General features: G+C 53.6%; 1 protein-coding gene across 4 annotated transcripts in view; it reads left to right on the top strand.

The window, feature by feature from the left end:
- The window catches only part of GNG7 (G protein subunit gamma 7), a 126,328-nt gene that overhangs the window by 73,250 nt on the left and 33,974 nt on the right, over positions 1 to 19,104 (top strand). The window contains exons 3-4 of one of the 4 annotated variants that reach the window (XM_064371166.1): positions 12,935 to 12,974; positions 14,422 to 14,508. The exons of 1 other annotated variant lie outside the window; for it this stretch is intronic. In XM_064371166.1, the coding sequence (XP_064227236.1) occupies positions 12,935 to 12,974; positions 14,422 to 14,474 (93 nt within the window). In that variant the 3' untranslated portion in view covers positions 14,475 to 14,508. Of the gene's footprint in view, positions 1 to 12,934; positions 12,975 to 14,421; positions 14,515 to 19,104 lie in introns of those variants that run through there. 2 more of the 4 variants (XM_064371168.1, XM_064371167.1) reach the window with 2 other exon arrangements.

Raw genomic sequence — 19,104 nt, forward strand, 5'->3', positions numbered from 1 at the left:
AAAAAGGGGTCAGCCAGCTAGGGCCCTGGTGGACGCCTGGGCGATTGGGTGAGACTCCATCTCAAAAAAAAAGGGGGTCAACCAGCTAGGTCCCTGGTGGATGCCAGGACGATTGAGTGGGACTCCATCTCAAAAAAAAAGGGGGTCAGCCAGCTAGGGCTCTGGTGGACGGCCTGGGTGATTGAGTAAGACTTTTCTCACTCAAAAAGAAAAAGAAATGCATGGTCTCTCGTGTCTGGCTTCTCTCACCAGGCGTGACGTCCTCAAGGTGCGTCCCTGCCGTGTCCCGTGGCCGAGCTTCGTTCCTTTGATGGCTGAATACTATTCCATTGAACGGATGGACCACGTCGTGCTTATCCGTTCATCTGTTGACGGGCATTTGGGCTATTTCCACTTTTGCCTGTTATGACTCATGTGTCTGTGAACTTTCCTATACGTGCTTCTGTGTAGACGTAACTTTCAGTTCTCTTGGGCAGATACCTAGGACTGGAATTGGTGGGTCACATAGAAACTAAGTTTAACCCTTTTTGTTTGTTTGTTTTAATCCCTCGTCTACTCACAGTAATGTTTAATCATTTGAGCAACTGCCACTTCTTAGCTTTAGAGGCTGTTCATCCCTGCAGCTCAGGGTTCTGCAGACACAGCCCCTGTGCACGCGTCCAATCTGGCCCTCTGCCTGTTTTTACAAATAAAGTTTTATTGGCACACGGCCCCACCCACTTATTTACATATAATTGACAGCCGCTTTCTCACTACTTGGGCAGAGGTAAACAGTGTCCACAGAGGCCTTCCAGCCCGCAGATTCAAAGTGTCTACTCTGATCCTTTACAGAAAAGTGTGCTCATGATCTACCACCTGTGACATGCAAGGTGATTGACTATTTGTGGGTCTTAAGAATCCCTCCTTGGGCTGGGTGTGGTGGCTCACGCCTGTAATCCCAACATTTTGGGAGGCCGAGGCGGGCAGATCACGAGGTCAGGAGTTCGAGACCAGCCTGGCCAAGATGGTGAAACCCCGTCTCTACTAAAAATACAAAAAATTAGCTGGGCGTGGTAGCAGGTGCCTGTAGTCCCAGCTACTTGGGAGGCTGAGGCAGGAGAATCGCTTGAACCCGGGAGCAGAGGTTGCAGTGAACTGAGATCGAGCCACTGCACTCCAGCCCGGGCAACAGTGTGAGACTCCATCTCAAAAAAGAAAGAAAGAATCTCTCCTTGAAAGTAAAATATAAATAAATAAAAAGAATGCTTCCTTTCCCCTCACACTCTGCACAGAAAGCTCCGTAATGGTGGAATTTGATCTTTTGACTTTTAAATTGTTGTTTTCTATTATCATTTATTTATTTATTTATTTATTTTTGTTTTGTTTTGTTTGAGACGGAGTCTCGCTCTGTCGCCAGGCTGGAGTGCAGTGGCGTGATCTCGGCTCACCGCAAACTCCGCCTCCCAGTTTCAAGCGATTCTCCTGCCTCAGCCTCCCAAGAAGCTGGGACTACAGGCTCACCCCAATATGCCCAGCTAATTTTTGTATTTTTAGGAGAGACGGGGTTTCACTATGTTGGCCAGGATGGTCTCGATCTCTTGACCTCGTGATCCGCCCACCTCGGCCTCCCAAAGTGCTGGAATTATAGGCATGAGCATCTGGCCTGATTTTTTTTTTCTTTTGAGATGGGGTTTCACTATGTTGGCCAGGCTGGTCTCGAACTCCTGACCTCATGATCCACCTGCCTCTGCCTCCCAAAGTGCTGGGATTACAGGCATGAGCCACCTTGTCTGGTCAGAGTTTCACTCTTGTTGCCCAGGCTGGAGTGCAATGGCGTGATCTTGGTTCACTGCAACTTCTGCCTCCCCAGTTCCAGCCATTCTCCTGCCTCAGCCTCCGGAGTAGCTGGGATTATAGACGCCCACCACCATGCCCAGCTAATTTTTGTATTTTTAGTAGAGACGGGGGTTCACCATGTTGGTCAGGCTCATCTTGAACCCCTGGTCTCAGGTGATCTGCCTGCCTCAGCCTCCCAAAGTGCTGGGATGACAGGCATAAGCCACGGCGCCTGGCCTTCTTTTTCTTGAGTTGAAAATTCCCTATGCTTAGAATGAACAGGAGCCAGCCCTTACGCACGCGATCGCCGTTCCCACTAGCTAACCATCCTCTGGGTTTTCCCTGCTGTTTCCCCCACCCCACCCCACCCCCAAATCCCACCTCCCCCGTTTCCTCCATTCCTTGATTTGCCGTGTTGCTGTGTTCTCTGCACACATATGAGCTTCAAATCCTCTCTGGACCAAGGAAGCCTGGGTGGGAACGTTTAAATAACTTGACCATTGACAGGCTAAAAATTCACATTTAAAATGAGCCCACTGAAGGGTTCAAAAGTATGACTAGGCTGGGCACGGTGGCTCATGCCTGTCATCCCAGCACTTTGGGAGGCCGAGGCTGGTGGGATCACTTGAGGTCAAGGGTTCAAGACCAGCCTGGCCAACATGGTGAAACCCCGTCTCTACTAAAAATACAAAAATTAGCCAGGCGTGGTGGTGCATGCCTGTAGTCGAAGCTACTGGGGAGACTGAGGCAGGAGAATCACTTGGACCCGGGAGTCAGAGGTTGCAGTGAGCTGAGATTGCACCACTGCACTCCAGCCTGGGCGACAGAAATGAAACCCTATCTCAAAACAAAACAAAAAAAAAAAGTGTGACCTCAATAATGCTTCGGAGTGCTTCTCTTGGGATCCTGAGTGGAATGTGGGGACATTTCATGACTGGGGGGTGGTCCCGGCATGCAGCAGGTGGAGGCCAGGGACGCTGCTCAGCACGCTGCAGTGCCGAGGACGGCCCCACCCCAGAGAACAGTCCAGCCCCAGTGTCCAGAGTGCAGAGCTGGAGAGACCTGTCTTCATTATTGGAAAAAATACTGAATCTGGCCTGGCGCGGTGGCTCACGCCTATAATCCCATCACTTTAGGAGGCTGAGGCAGGTGGATCACGAGGTCAGGAGTTCGAGACCAGCCTGGCCAGGATGGTGAAACCCCATCTCTACTAAAAGTACAAATATTAGCCGGGCGCGGTGACGGGCGCCTATGATTCCAGCTACTTGGGAGACTGAGGCAGGAGAATCACTTGGACCCGGGAGGCGGAGATTACAGTGAGCTGAGATCGTGCCACTGCACTCCAGCCTGGGTGACAGAATAAGACTCCATCTCAAAAAAAAGAAATTCAATCCGTCCCTTGCTCACATTGGACACCAGAATAAACTCCCGAAGGGGCAGACGGTGTATATCAGGGGGACCCCCCAGCTCCTGGGACTCTCCTCCTCTCTCTCCCCACTCAGGTGTGGATTTCAATGTGTGCAGCCTCCTGGGACCTCAGCAGGGCAGGGGATCGTGGGACTCAGAGTCTCTTGGGGGTCTGTGGAATCCCCTAAGATTCCAGTGTACCCTGGGAGCGATTCTGCCCCCGACCAGGGTATACTTGGTAATGTCTGGGAGCATCGGCTCCTGGCACTGAGTGGGTGGAGGCAGGGATGCTGCTCAGCACCCTGCAGTGCCCAGGACGGCCCCACCCCAGAGAAGCATCCAGCCCCAATGTCCACAGTGCCCGGGGTGGGAAAAACCCTGTTGTAGGTGTTGAAAGTGAGTGTAGCTTTCAGCTGAACAGAAATCGTGAGTGTTCATCATTTAAAGGAAAAGGAAAAGGGGAGGGGCACGGTGGCTCACACCTGTCATCCAGCACTTTGGGAGGCCAAGGCAGGTGGATCACCTGAGGTCAGGAGTTCAACACCAGCCTGACCAACATGGGGAAACCCCGTCGCTACTAAAAATACAAAAATTAGCCAAGCGTGGCAGTGGGCACCTGTAATCCCAGCTACTTGGGAGGCTGAGGCAGGAGAATCGCTGGAACCCGGGAGGCAGAGGTTGCAGTGAGCTGAGATCATGTCAATGCACTCCAGCCTGGCCACAGAGCAAGACTCTGTCAGGAAGAAAGTGGAGGGGGGAGCGGGGGGAGAAAATAAAAATTTTAAAAATAGTGGAATTAACTTGTGGCAAAAAAAGAAAAAAGAAAGAAAGGCAGAGAGAGAGAAAGAGAGAGAAAGAAAGGAAAGAAAGAAGAAAGAAAAAGAAAGGGAGAGAGAGAGAAAGAGAAAGAGAAAGAAAGAAGAAAGAAAAGAAAAAGGAACCCTCTGTAGATGTGTGTTCCTGGGGCTGAGCAGGTGGGGACCCCGGCAGCCTGGGGCTGCAGTGACTCAGGGCCCGGCCCCTGTGTGAACCTGTGGATCCCAAGGGTGTCACTGTGAACCCCTGAGTGGGCGGAGGGTGTGAATGCCTGCTTCGGACTCCAGTTTCTTTCTGAGAAGCAGAATGCAGAGAAACTTCTCGGAGAAAGGTTGGAGGAAGGGGATTCCCCGAGGGTCTCCCAGAAGAGCCGGCGAAACTCAGAAGCAGGGCTTCCTGTTTCTCGGGCCGCCCCGGGGAAGCTGCCTCTGCTGGGCACTTTGCTCTCAGAGTGCAAAGAAGAGAAAGAAGCCAATGTAATTTCTGTCCTTCTGAGAGAAGCTCTTGTGGGCACTGTGTGTCCCAGATCACTGAGAGGGCCGGGCATGGTGGCTCACGCCTGTAATCCCAACACTTTGGGAGGCCAAGATGGGCGGACCACCAGATTCAGAAGTTCGAGACCAGCCTGACCGACATGGAGAAACCCGTCTCTACTAAAAATACAAAGTCAGCTGGGCATGGTGGCAGATGCCTGTAATTCTGGCTACTCGGGAGGCTGAGTGAGGCAGGAGAATCGGTTGAACCTGGGAGGTGGAGGTTGCAGTCAGCTGATATCATGTCATTGCACTCTAGCCTGGGTGTCAAGAGTCAAACTCTGCCTCAAAAAAATAAAAGAGCGCTGAGATCGGGAAGGGTCAAGGACCCAGGCCGGGGTGCAGAGAGGAAGGGGCAAGGGGAGGGCAGGGCACCTTCCGGGCACAGAAGGGCAGTGGTGCTGATGGAACCACAACTGTGACACCCTTAACCAGGGTCTCCCCGGCGCGCCGTGGACACGGGGGCGCGGATCACTCTCTGGGCACTGCAGGGTGCTGAGCGGTCCCTGGCTTCCACCCACTCCATGCCAGGGGCATCCCCCAGTCGTGACAACCACAGATGTCCACAGACATCGCCCAGTGTCCCCAGGTAGTAGAATCGACCTGGTTGAGACCCCCTCTGGGTCAGGGGATTCCACAGACCCCCCAAGAGACTCTGCATCCCATGATCCTCTGCCCTGCTGAGGTCCCAGGAGGCTGCACACATTGAAATCCACACCCTGAGTGGGGAGGGAGAGAGGAGGTGAGTTCCAGAAGCTGGGGTCCCCCTGGTTTACACCGTCTGCCCCATCAGGAGCTTATTCTGGTGCCCACTGTGAGCAGAAATGGTGCTCAATTGTTTCCTCAAATAATTTTCTTTGTTGAGACGGAGTCTCGCTCTGTTGCCCAGGCTGGAGTGCAGTGGCGCAATCTCGGCTCACTGCAACCTCCGCCTCCTGGGTTCAAGCGATTCTTCCGCCTCAGCCTCCCGGGTAGCTGGGACCATAGGCGCATGCTACCACACCTGGCTAATTTTTGTTTTTTCTGTTTTTAGTAGAGATGGGGTTTCACCATGTTGGCCAGGATGGTCTCGATCTCTTGACCTCGTGATCCGCCCGCCTTGGCCTCCCAAAGTGCTGGGATTACAGGCATGAGCCACCGCGCCCGGCCTTCAAATAATTTTCTCTTTTGAGACGGAGTCTCACTCTGTCGCCCAGGCTGGAGTGCAGTGGCGCCATCTCTGCTCACTGCAACCTCCGCCTCCCGGGTTCAAGTGATTCTCCTGCCTCAGCATCCCGAGTAGCTGGGATTACAGGCGCTCACCACCATTCCTGGAGAATTTTTGTTTTTAGTAGAGATGGGGTTTCACCATGTTGGCCAGGCTGGTTTCGAACTCCTGCCTCAGGTGATCCGCCTGCGTCAGCCTTCCAAAGTGCTGGGATGACAGGTGAGCCACCACGCCTGGCCTTTTCCCAAATAATGAATTTAGGGTCCCCCGTGGGCCCTGTGCACATCAGGGCTGGGTATAGGACCTTCTGGGCACCAAAGCATCCCAGGTCTCCACCCTCCATGCTAGGAGCACCCCCAAGTCGTAAAAACCACAATGTCCTCAGCCACCACCCAGGGTCCCCTGGGGGCAGGGCCACCCTCAGATGAGAATCACTGCCTCAAGGGAAGGGCTGGGTAGGACACAGAAATAAGATGGGGGTACAGGCCGGGTGCGGTGGCTCATGCCTGTAATCCCAGCACTTTGGGAGGCCAAGGTCGATGGATCGTGTGAGGTCAGGAGTTCAAGACCAGCCTGGACAACATGGTGAAACCCCGTCTCTACTAAGAATGCAAAAAATTAGCTGGACATGGTGGCAGGTGCCTGTAATCCCAGCTACTCGGGAGGCTGAGACAGGAGAATTGCTTGAACCCGGGAGGTGGGCGTTCCAGTGAGCCGAGATCTTGCCACTGCACTCCAGCCTGGGTGACAGAGCAAGACTCCATCTCAAAAAAAAAAAATTTATAAAAAATAAAAAATATGCTGGGTGGGTGGCGTGTGCATGTAGTCCCAGCTACTCGGGAGGCTGAGGCTGGAGGATCGCTTGAGCCCAGGAGTTCTGGGCTGTAGTGCGCTATGCCGATCGGGTGTCTGCACTCAGTTCGGCATCAATATGGTGACCTCCCGGGAGCCGGGGACCACCAGGTTGCCTAAGGAGGGGTGACTCGGCCCAGGTCGGAAATGGAGCAGGTCAAAACTCCCGTGCTGATCAGTAGTGGGATCGAACCTGTGAACAGCCACTGCACTCCAGCCTGGGCAACATAGCGAGACCCCATCTCTTAAAAATAAATAAGTAAAAATAAAAAACAAAAATGATGGGGGGTACAGGGGTCCTTTCTGGGCCCCCTAAAGAGGGCCAGACCTCCTGTCCTGAGGATCAGCCCTGAGGGCCGGTGTGAGACAGACCTGTGGGGTGGGGTGATGTAGGGTCCCAGGCGGTCCCCTCCTTCCTGCCATTGCCAGGCCCTGCGCACACTGAGGGAATGCAAGGGACAGACTGGGTCTGTTCTCTAGTCCCCCTCATCATTCATGGAGTCCGTATTTGCAGATTCGCCTGCTTGATGGTGTTTATTTGTGAACCCCAAATCAACGCCTGGGGCACGTTCCCTGATCCTGGGACATGCGCAGCCGGATAGAAATTAGAATCGTGGCCGGGCGCGGTGGCTCACACCTGTTATCCCAGCACTTTGGGAGGCTGAGGCAGGCAGATCACCTGAGGTCAGATGTTCAAGACCAGCCTGGCCAACATAGAGAAACCTCGTTTCTACTAAAAATACAAAAATTAGCTGGCAGTGGTGGCACAGGCCTATAATCCCGGCTACTCGGGAGGCTGAGACAGGAGAAGTGCTTGAACCCAGGAGGCAGAGGTTGCAGTGAGCCGAGGTTGCACCATTGCACTCCAGCCTGGGTAACAGAGCCAGACTCCGTCTCAAAAAGAAAAAGAATGAGAAATTAGAGCGGAGGCCGCGCTCCGCCTTCCCGTTCCCCTCGCCCCAGCTGGACCTCGTCCTACCACTGTCGAGCGAGAGCCTTGGGGTTTGAGCTTTCGTGCCCTTGGCGGTTCTGCTGTTTGCAGTGGCCCCACGCATCGAGCTGAGGTCCCATCTTGTGTCCCTCGGGACCTCATGGAGGAACTGATAGGAGGGAGAAGCTTCGCTCAGGCAGGAGGGGAGAGCAGCTGTCTCCTGTTCTACACGCCCCGTCTTCAATGGGCACTCAAGAAGCCGCCTTTAAAAGGAAACACCAGGCTGGGCATGAGGGCTCCTGCCTGGAATCCCACATAGAGAGACCTCGTCTCTACAAAAAAATACAAAAATTAGGCTAGGTGCATTGTGATCCCAGCACTTTGAGAGGTCAGGAGTTTGAGACCAGCCTGCCCAACATGGAGAAACCCCGTCTCTACTAAAATACAAAATCTGGGCGTGGTGGCGGGCACCTGTAATCCCAGCTACTCTGGAGGCCAAGGCAGGAGAATCACTTGAGTTTAGGAGATTGAGGCTGCAGTGAGCCAAGATTGCACTGTTGCACTCCAGCCTGGGCGACAGAGTGAGACCCTGTCTCAAAAAAAAAAAAAAAGAAAACACACAGAACAAGGTCATGTATTGATCAGATAAAGCAAAGGAAACTTTCCTGAAACTCAAAGGAAACTAACCCTGCAAGAATATTCTCTAGGTGTCGTGATTCGGAATTCGCAAACTCAGCTATTGTGATGACTTCACAGAACAAAACCAGCACAAATAATGAGAATCAAATGACTGTGTATATGTCTATGTGCGTAAGTGTGTGTGTCTATATATACATACATATATATATATATCTTCTTTGTGACTAGTAACTGACTGGGTGCGGGGCTCACACCTGTAATCCCAGCACTTTGGGAGGCCAAGGTGGGGGGATCACGTGAGGTCAGGAGTTTGAGACCAGCCTGGCCAATGTGGTGAAAGCTCGTCTCTACCGAAAATACAAAAATTAGCCAGGCGTGGTGGTGGGTGTCTGTAATCCCAGCTACTCGGGAGGCTGAGGCAGGAGAATTGCTTGAGCCCGGGAGGGCGAGGTTGCAGTGAGTGGAGGTCTCGCCATTGCGCTCCTGCGTGGGCGACAGAGCAACAGTCTGTCAAAGAGAGAGAGAAGAGAGAGGGAGAGGAAAGAAAGAGAGAGAAGGAGACAGAGAAAGAAAAAGGACAGAAGGAAGGAAGGAAAGAAAGAAAGAAAACTATGTAACTTAATTTTACAAACTCTGAAAATCACGTAAGGAAAGGAACATCCCCATCCGGCACTCCATCCTTTCCTCACACACCCTCTTATTTTTAAAAATTGAGTTTCTATATGTAGTTTGATCCTCTGCCTTTAAAACCTCTTTGCTGGCCAGGTGCAGTGACGCACACCTGTCATTCCAGCACTTTGGGAGGCCAAGGTGGGAGAGTCGCTTGAGCCCAGGAGTTTGAGACCAGCCTGGGCAACATGGCAAAACCTCATCTCTACAAGAATAAAAATTAGCTGAGTGTGGTGGCATGCACCTGTGGTCTCAGCTACTCAGGAGGCTGAGGAGGGGGGATCGCTTGAGCCCAGGAGGTTGAGGCTGCAGTGAGCTGTGATCACACCACTGCACTGCGGCCTGGGTGACAGACCCTGTCTCAAAGAAAAAAAGAGAGAGACGGCGCCCATCGATGGCAAGGATGATGAAAATTATATAGCGTGCTGATGGCCGGGCGTGGTGGCTCACGCCTGTAATCCCAGCACTTTAGGAGGCCGAGGCGGGTGGATCACGAGGTCAAGAGATCAAGACCATCCTGGTCAACATGGTGAAACCTCGTCTCTACTAAAAATACAAAAAATTAGCTGGGCATGGTGGTGCGTGCCTGTAATCCCAGCTACTCAGGAGGCTGAGGCAGGAGAATTGCCTGAACCCAGGAGGCGGAGGTTGCGGTGAGCCGAGATCGCGCCATTGCACTCCAGCCTGGGTAACAAGAGCGAAACTCCGTCTCAAAAAAAAAATATAGCGTGCTGATGAAAAGCGATTATTTCCAGCCACCTAAAAGCAAGCCTGAGAGAGAAGCACACCGAGTCACCCCAACAGAATGAGGAGCTGTGGTTCCCTAGAAGGGCCATGGCCTGGGGCGGGGTCAAAGTCCTGTGGGTTCTGCAGCTGACCCAGGGGGTGCAGGTGAGGTGGCTCCAGCATCCTCAGTCACTGTCCTGATTCTATGGATCAGGAGCTGAGGTCACACCGGGTTGGCCTGGGGACACGGCTCTTACTCGCAGTTTGTGACGGGTCAGAAGTCTAATTTCCCTTCTTTCTCTCCGGTGGCACGGTGCGACGAGCCCTTCACTGACCCGGCCAGCCAGGGCCTCTCTGAGTCTTCTGTGGTGCAGGCGCCTTTGGGCAGGAGGGAGGAAAATCCTGAAGTCGCTCGTTTCCTGAGTCTGTGCGTGTTCACTAGCGGGGCCCTGCTTTAGAGGCAGGACTGGGTGGAGGCTCTCGCTCCTGCGCGTGTGCATGTGTGTGTGCATGTCTATGTGTGCACGTGTGTCTGTGTGTGCATGTGTGCCTGTTTGTGTGTGTGTGTCTGCGTGTGTGCGTGCATGTGTGTGCATCTATGTATGCACGTGTGTGCACATCTGTGTGCATGCTTGTGTGTGTGCCTGTCTGTGCATGTGCACTTGTCTGTGTGCATGTCTGTGCATGTGGATGTGTGTGCACGTGTCTATGTGCGAGTGTGCATGTTTGTGTGTCTGCTTGTGCACATGTGGGCACTTGTCTGTGCATGTGTCTGTGCGTGTGAATGTGTGTACACATGTGTTTGTGTGCACATGTGTGTGTGAATGTGTGTACATGTCTGTGTGCATGTGTGCATGTTTGTGTGTCTATGTGTGTGCGTGTGTGCGCATGTGCGTCTGTGTGTAGAGTTGGGAGGGGAGGCAGCACCCTGGATGTTTATAGGTCACTAAGAGGTCAAGGCTCTCACACAGAGTGATTCTGCCCCCCGCCCAGGCGACCCTGGGCAGTGTCTAGAGACATTGTGGCCATCCTATCTGGGGGTTCTCCTGGCATGGAGCAGGCGGAGGCCAGGAATGCTGCTCAGCACCCTGCAGAGCCCAGGATGGCCCCACCCTAGAGAACCATCTGGCCCTGGTGTCCCTGATGCTGGGTGCGGGGAGAGACCCTAGCTTAAGAGAACGGGCGTACCAGGCGCAGTGGCTCACGCCTGTAATCCCAGCACTTTGGGAGGCCGAGGCGGGTGGATCACGAGGTCAAGAGATCGAGACCATCCTGGTCAACATGGTGAAACCCCGTCTCTACTAAAAATACAAAAAATTAGCTGGGCGTGGTGGCGCGTGCCTGTAATCCCAGCTACTCAGGAGGCTGAGGCAGGAGAATTGCCTGAACCCAGGCAGCGGAGGTTGCGATGAGCCGAGATCGTGCCATTGTACTCCAGCCTGGGTAGCAAGAGTGAAACTCCGTCTGAAAAAAAACAAAAACAAAAACAAAAGAGAATGGGTGTGTGCAGCCACCTCCTCCCTGCAGCTGAGACCCTGGAGGCTCTCGGAGAGGCGGGACTCAGCCTCCCCAGCTGGGCTGCAGGGTGGGAGGCCTCCCGCCGACCTCAGCGTCCTTGGCTTCCGTCGCAGCCCCTGGGGCGCAGGGCGGCTGAGAAAGTGTGATGTGTGCGTGGCCCCGACTCCAGCCGACTCCAGCCCAGGAGCGTCGGCCGTGTGGATCTTCTTTGTGTCAGTGGAAAAAACCCCATTGGTTTGTGGAAACGGCAAATGTTTGTGAAGGAAGAGGGGCTGGGCCGGCTTCGGGGACCACAGGGGACCTTCGGGGCAGGAGGGAAACAGCCTCGGCCACGTGAACCTGGCCCAGCCCGGCCTCGAGCAGCTCAGGAAGCTGGGCCTGGGTTGGGCCCGGGGCATCTGCTGACCTCCCTGGGCAAACCCACTGCAGGGTGAGGCCCGCTACGCTGGACAGGGCTCCCCTAGAGCTGAGAGTGGTGCAGGTCCTGGCTTCTCCTTTTTTTTTCTTTTTTTTGAGACAGAGTCTCAGTGTGTCATTCTGGCTGGAGTGCAGTGGCACGATCTTGGCTCACTTCAGTCTCTGCCTCCCAGGTTCAAGTGATTCTCCTGCCTCAGCCCCCCAGATAGCTGGAATTACAGGCGTGTGCCACCACACCCTGCTAATTTTTATATTTTTGATAGAGCTAGGGTTTCACCATGCTGGCCAGGCTGGTCTCGAACTCATGACCTCAAGTGATCCACTCACCTTGGCCTCCCAAAGTGCTGGGATTACAGGCGTGAGCCACCACGCCTAGCCAGCTCCTGGCTTCTCAAAGTGGGGCCGGCGGCTCAGCGGCAAAGCAGTAGTGACCTAACCGGAGGCACAGAACCAGGCGTCTGGCCTCGCTGTGTGCAAGTCCTGGCTCCCTGACCTTGGCCGGTGTAGACGCTCAGCAAGGCAAGAGGCTCTGCCTGCCTCGGGCCTCCCTGTCCACAAAATAGGAGGCTGCATTGGCGCTGAAGGGGGCAGATTGCTGCCTGCCTCTCCCTCCAGGGCTTGGTGGGAGTCAGGAAAGACCATCAGAGTGCTCCCCATGGCCTCCTCACAATCCGTGCCCCCTGCAGCAGAGACGGATGTGGCTCCTGGCTCGATCCTGGGTCCGGCTTGGAGCAGAGGATTCCGTTCTGTGGAAAACAGCAGCTCCACAGGGCCCAGGCCCACCCCACACCCCGGAGCCCACCCCACCCCCAAGACCCATCACAGGCCCATGGAGCCGTCCTTCCCTTCCCGTGGACCTCCTGGCCCCCCCGGGACACGTCAGACCCACAGCCCCCCTGCCCCCAGTATACCTGTCACTTCCGCCATTCGGGGTTAATCGGTTTGCCCCCCAGTTTCCATTTCCCACCTCTCCCTTTGCCTGGCACGTGGCTTCCATGAAACTAGAAATCAGAGATGGAAAAACACCCAATTATTCCACGGGAAGGCTCCGCTGCAGGGCGTTTTGTTTCTCTTGCACTGGTGTGTCTGACGGACCGGACTCTGACGGTGGGGTTGGGGCCCCCTTGTTCTGCAGTGTATTAACACAAGTTTCTAGAAGATCATTTGCCCCGTTTTCCTGCAAGAGAAACTTCCGTGTGTTTTCCGAACGGATCGCTGGTAAAGAATAAAGCCGATCCTGCCCCCGCTTCCTCCGGAGGGCACGGACGTTTGGAATTACCGTGCTTCGTTTTTTGGTGCCAGCAGCATGAGTCTCCAGGAACAGCTGGAGGCAGCTCTGTGAGGTCCTTGTAAGTAAAAAATATGTCACCACGCTTTTCTCTCTCTCTCTCCTTTTTTAAACAGGGCGTGCAGCACGCGGTGATTCCTGGGGAAACTGAAAAAGGTATGTGGCATTTTCTCTTACCTCACGGGCTTGGAATCTCTTGTTTTTTACAAAAAGGAACAAACAACCCTCAGTCTTTTATGTGTGCCTGACACATCGGGAGGCTGATCATTCCATAAAAGGGCTCGGGCTCAGAGCCAGGAAACCTGAGTTCAAATCCCAGATCCCGTTCCAGCAGCCCTGCCCCGTTTGGGTGGGTTCCTGTCAGCTGTCTGCAGTGCAGATGACGTTCTCCATTCTGCAGGAAGGTTGCAAAGATTACGCAGGTTTATAGATGCCAAAATATAAAAGCGGCCGGGTGCGGTGGCTCACGCCTGTAAGCCCAGGCAGGCGGGTCACCTGAGGTCGGGCATTTGAGACCAGCGTGGCCAACAGGGCGAAACCCCATCTCTACTAAAAATACAAAAATTAGCAGGGTGTGGTGGCAGGCGCCTGTAATTCTAGCTAGTCGGGAGGATGAGGCAGGAGAATCGCTTGAACCTGGGAGGCGGAGACCGCAGTTAGCCGAGATCGCACCGCTGCACTCCAGCCTGGGGGATAGAGCCAGACTCTGTCTCAAAACAAAAAGCATTATATATATATATACATATACATGTGTGTGCATAAAATATATATAATATAGGCTGGATGCAGTGGCTCACGCCTGTAATCCCAACACTTGGGGAGGCTGAGGCGGGTGGATCACCTGAGGTCAGGAGTTTAAGACCAGCCTGGCCAACATGGTGAAACCCCATCTCTATTTTTTTTTTATTAAAAATAAAAAGAATTTAAATGTATATGTGTGTGTGTATATATATATACATAATATATTTTATATGTGTGCAAGTCCTGGCTCCATGACCTCGGCCAGTGTAGACGCTCAGCAAGGCAGGAGCCTCTGCCTGCCTCGGGCCTCCGTGTCCACAAAATAGGAGGCTGCGTTGGAGCTGGAGGGGGCAGTGTGTATAAAATATATGCATATATATTATATATATTTTATACACACCCACACACATATATAGACGTATACACAGTGGCGCACACCTGTAGTCCCAGCTACACAGGAGGCTGAGGCAAGAGGATTGCTTGAGCCCAGGAGTTTGAGGCTGCAGTGAGCTATAATTGCACCACTGCACTCCAGCCTAGGTGACAGAGCAAGAAAACCTGGTCTCTTAAAATATATATACATATATATATATGTGCCCGGTGTGGTGGCACATGCCTGTGATCCTAGCATTTTGGGAGGCTGAGGCGGAAGGACCGCTTGAGCCCAGGAGGTGGAGGCTGCAGTGAGCTGTGATCGCACCTCTGCACTCCAGGCTGGGCAAAGAGTGAGACCAGGTCTCTAAAATAAAGAAAGATATATATATATAAATGCCGAGCACCATCCTGGCGTCTGAATCAGTATCTAAGAGATAGGAGTGGAACCCGAAACCACAGCCCATCTATTTCATTCCTGTTTTTCTAGGAATCTGTCCATTTCACGTGGGCGACCTCACTGGGTGTCCTCCCTGTTCGTAATAGTACGGCGTTCTCTGCTCACGCGCTTTATTTCCATAAGGTTGGTAGTAACGTCCCCCTTCCGTTTCTGCTTGGATTATTTGCATCTTACTTCCCTTTTTTTTTTTTTTTTTTTTTGGTTTTGCTTTTGGTCAGCCCCGCTAAGAGTCTGTCGATCTCACAGCTCTTTTCAAAGAACCAACTTTTCGTTTCGTGGATTCAACAGTTTTTCTCGTCTCGTTATCGCTGCTCGGATCTTTACAATTTCCTTCCTCCTGCTGGCGTGGGGCTGCCTTTGTTCTAACTTTGCTGGATCCTCAAGGCAAGCCATCCTCAAACGTTTTGGCAGCGGGGAGTGGTTTCGTGGAAGACAGCTTTTCCCCTGGGGAGGCGGTGTGGGGATGATTCCAGGGCATAAGTTTTATTGTGCACTTTATTTCTGTTATTATTACACTGTGATGTCTGATAAAGTAATTCCACAGCTCACTCTAATGTGGGATCAGTGGGAGCCGGGAGCTGGTTTCCCACAACTAGACGGTCCCTGGGCTGGGCGCGGTGGCTCATGCCTGTAATCCCAGCACTTTGGGAGGCTGAGGCGGGCGGATCACGAGGTCAGGAGTTCGAGACCAGCCTGGCCAACATGATGAAACCCCATCTCTACTGAAAATACAACAGCTGGCCAGGCGTGGTAGTGAGCGCCTGTAGTTCCAGCTACTTGGGAGGCTGAGTCGGGAGAATCGCTTGAACCCGGGAGGTGGAGGTTGCAGTGAGCCGGGATTGCGCCACTGCACTCCAGCTTGGATGGCAGAGTGAGACTCCGTTTCAAAAAGAAAAAATAATGCAGAAGAACCTAGGTTTACTCGCCCAGCTCTCACCTGCTGCTGTCCAACCCGGTTCCTAACAGGCCACAGACTGGAGGTACGGGTCTGTGGCCCAGGGGTTTCGGACCCCTGCCTTAAGGTGTAAGGTTGTGGCGTTGAGATCTTTCTCCCTTTGCCCTGCAGCTGATCACAGGCAGTGGCTGCTCTCAGCACTGCCTGCGCCGTATCCACACGTCGTGGTTAGGTTGCGTTTCTGTCGTCCTTCGCGTCAGGGTAATTTCTAATTTCCCTCGTGGTTCCGTCCTGGGCCCATTGGCAGGTGGAGAGTATCGTAATTTGCACATATCCCATGATCTACTCGGGAAGGAAAGCAGTCAGAAAGCAACTCTCGTGGCCGGGCACGGTGGCTCACACCTGCAATCCCAGCGCTTTGGGAGGCCGAGGCAGATCACCTGAGGTCGGGAGTTCGAGACCAGCCTGGTCAACACAGTGAAACTCGTCCCTACTAAAAATACAAAATTAGCCTGGTGTGGTGGCTCACACTTGTAATCCCAGCTTCTCGGGGGGCTGAGGCGGGAAAATTGTTTGAACCCGGGAGGCGGAGGTTGCGGTGAGCCGAGATCACGCCACTGCACTCCAGCCTGGACAACAAGAGCAAAACTCCATCTCACCAAAAAAAAAAAAAAGAAGGAGAAAAAAGAAAGCGATTTCGGTTGGGAATGGGCTTCTAGCCCCGATCTCAGGACCCTTTAGGGGCTTTATGGTGAGGGGGAGGCAGGGCTGCTTTGGGGTGGGGGACTTTACCCCGGATTCTAGAACCAACAATCTGACGGCAGCGTCCCCTGCGTGGGGCCAGTGGCGGGCGCCTGCAGTCCCAGCCACTCAGGAGGCTGAGGTAAGAGAATTGCTTGAGCCCAGGGGTTCAAGGCTGTGGTCAGCTATGATCGCATCACTGCACTCCAGCCTAGGACACAGAGCAAGACCCTGTCTCGTAAAAATATAAAATAAATAGACTGGGTGCGGTGGCTCACGCCTATAATCCCAGCACTTTGGTGGGGCCGAGGTGGGTGGATCATTTGAGGTCAGGAGTTCAAGGCCAGCCTGGCCAACATGGCAAAACCCCCATCTCTACTACATATGAAAAAGTTAACTGAGCGTGGTGGTGGGTGCCTGCAATCCCAGCAACTTGGGAGGCTGAGGCAGGAGACTCACTTGGGCCCAGGAGGTAGAGGTTGCAGTGAGCCGAGGTCATGCCTGGGGGCCAGAGCGAGACTCCATATAAACTTTATGTTTATATATTTCTTTAAGAATATATGTTTATATATTTATAAAAACATATTTGCTGGGCGCGGTGGCTCACACCTGTAATCCCAGCACTTTGGGAGGCCGAGGCAGGTGGATCACGAGGTCAAGAGATCGAGACCATCCTGGTCAACATGGTGAAACCCCGTCTCTACTAAAAATACAAAAAATTAGCTGGGCATGGTGGTGCACGCCTGTAATCCCAGCTACTCAGGAGGCTGAGGCAGGAGAATTGACTGAACCCAGGAGGCGGAGGTTGCGGTGAGCCGAGATCGCACCATTGCACTCCAGCCTGGGTAACAAGAGCGAAACTCTGTCTCAAAAAAAAGAAAAAAAAAAAATTATATATTTGTTTGTTTATTTATCAGTCTATATATTTGTATTTATTTGCAAATATATATATTTATAAATATATAAAAATTAATATGTATAAATTCATAAATATTATAAAAGTAATTTTTAGAAATATTTATGGAAAATACATGAATTTATTTATATTTACATGTAAGTAGTGAAAGGTTGCGTGACAACGTGACTGAGCAGCATGGCCGGGCTTTTCGGCGTCCCCTCAGTTTTGCCCCTGAAGTGAGTGCCTCATGGCCTCACTCTAGTCTGGGCCCCACACACCTGACACTCAGGACAGTGACGAACAGACTGACGACTGCTGAGGGGTGGCCATGTGCCCGTGGCGTCTTGAGCGACCCTTTCACGTCCTCCTCCATGAACGAAGCAGGGGTCCCTGCCCTCCCTCCTGTTTTCCTGACCGGGAGACCACAACTCCTCTGCTGGAGGTCAGACTACCAGTGTGAGGTCCCTGGAGCCTGCCCTGAGCCCAGTCCCCTGGGACACGCAGGTGCTGGCTGGATGGCAGGTGGCACAGAGCTGCCTGGTCTGGGCTCCGGTGTCTCCGGGCGGCAGGCTCAAGCCGCCAGCCACGTGGCCACGTGCTGCGGGATTACGTCCCTACACGGCAGCATCTGCTGGGAGGAATGACAGGAGCATCCAGTGATGACATCAGGCAGTTCTTGTGGGGCCCTGGCTAAGCCCACTGGCCCTGTTCCCAGCCGCCCGGCCATCCCCACCACGGACGCCTCCCCGGTCCTCGGCATCCCCCGACTCAGTGACTCAGCGACTCAGCGGACACCTCTCCCATGCCCCCTGCAGGCCAGGCCCACTGCTCCAAGTCCTTCAGTTCTCCCAGGACCCCTGGGGAGGAGCAGGGCTCATTGTCCGCATTTTATAGATGGGGAGACTGAGGCTCGGCAGCCAAAAGATGCTCAAGGCCCGGGGGCAGGTCAGAGGCGGAGAAGGATTGGAGTCACGAGACTCCGGCCACAGAGCAGCTGCTGGCCTCTCAGGCCATGCGGGCCACCTGCTCATCTGCACAGGCCCCTCAGAGCCCAGCAGGGCCACGGTCACGCTCCCTGGGGGACAGTCTTAGCAGCTGGGGCCTGGTGAGAATGTGAGCAGAGGAGGCCGGGCACACTGGCTCCTGCCTGTAATCTCAGCTACTCGGGAGGCTGAGGCAGGAGAATCACTTGAACCCCCGAGGCAGAGGGTCCAGTCAGCCGAGATTGCGCCACTGCACATTGCCTGGGCAGCAAGAGCGAACTTCATCTCAAAAAAAGAAGAAGAAGGGCCGGGCGCGGTGGCTCAAGCCTGTAATCCCAGCACTTTGGGAGGCCGAGGCGGGTGGATCACGAGGTCAAGAGATCGAGACCATCCTGGTCAACATGGTGAAACCCCGTCTCTACTAATACAAAAAATTAGCTGGGCACGGTGGCGCGTGCCTGTAATCCCAGCTACTCAGGAGGCTGAGGCAGGAGAATTGCCTGAACCCAGGAGGCGGAGGTTGCGGTGAGCCAAGATCGCGCCATTGCGCTCCAGCCTGGGTAACAAGAGCGAAACTCCATCTCAAAAAAAAAAAAAAAGAAGAAGAAGAAGAAGGTAGGCAGAGGAGAAGGCGGAGTTTACAAAACAAAGTAGGATTTGCACACCTGTGTTCACAGCAGTGAGATTCCAAACGGCCAAAAACAACTCCAGTGTCCCTCCACGCACCAGAACCCGATTCAGCCACGACCGGGAGCGGCGGCTCTGACACCAGCCGCCGTGTGGATGCACTTCGAGCTCAGGCTCAGTGACAGACGCCAGGCACAGAAGGACACACCCTGTGTGATTCCACTCCTGGGAGGTCCCTAGAGCCCTGAGATTCACAGACAGTTTAGGATGGGGAGCCCGGGCACGGTGGATCATGAGGTCAGGAGTTCGAGACCAGCCTGGCCAACATGATGAAACCCCGTCTCAACTAAAAATACAAAAAATTAGCCAGGCGTAGTGATGCGTGCCTGTAGTCCCAGCTACTCAGGAGGCTGAGGCACGAGAATCGCTTGAACCCAGGAGGCGGAGGTTGCAGTGAGCCGAGATCTCACCACTGTGCTCTCAGTGACAGAGCAAGACTCCATCTCAAAAGAAGCCAGCAAGAAGGGTCACTGGGGGGCTGGATGGGACGGTGACTCCCAGCAGCTGCC

The sequence above is a fragment of the Aotus nancymaae genome, unplaced genomic scaffold, assembly GCF_030222135.1.
Source record: "Aotus nancymaae isolate 86718 unplaced genomic scaffold, 86718_ANA_hifiasm-v0.15.2.pri h1tg000124l, whole genome shotgun sequence".
Classification (NCBI taxonomy): Eukaryota; Metazoa; Chordata; class Mammalia; order Primates; family Aotidae; genus Aotus; species Aotus nancymaae.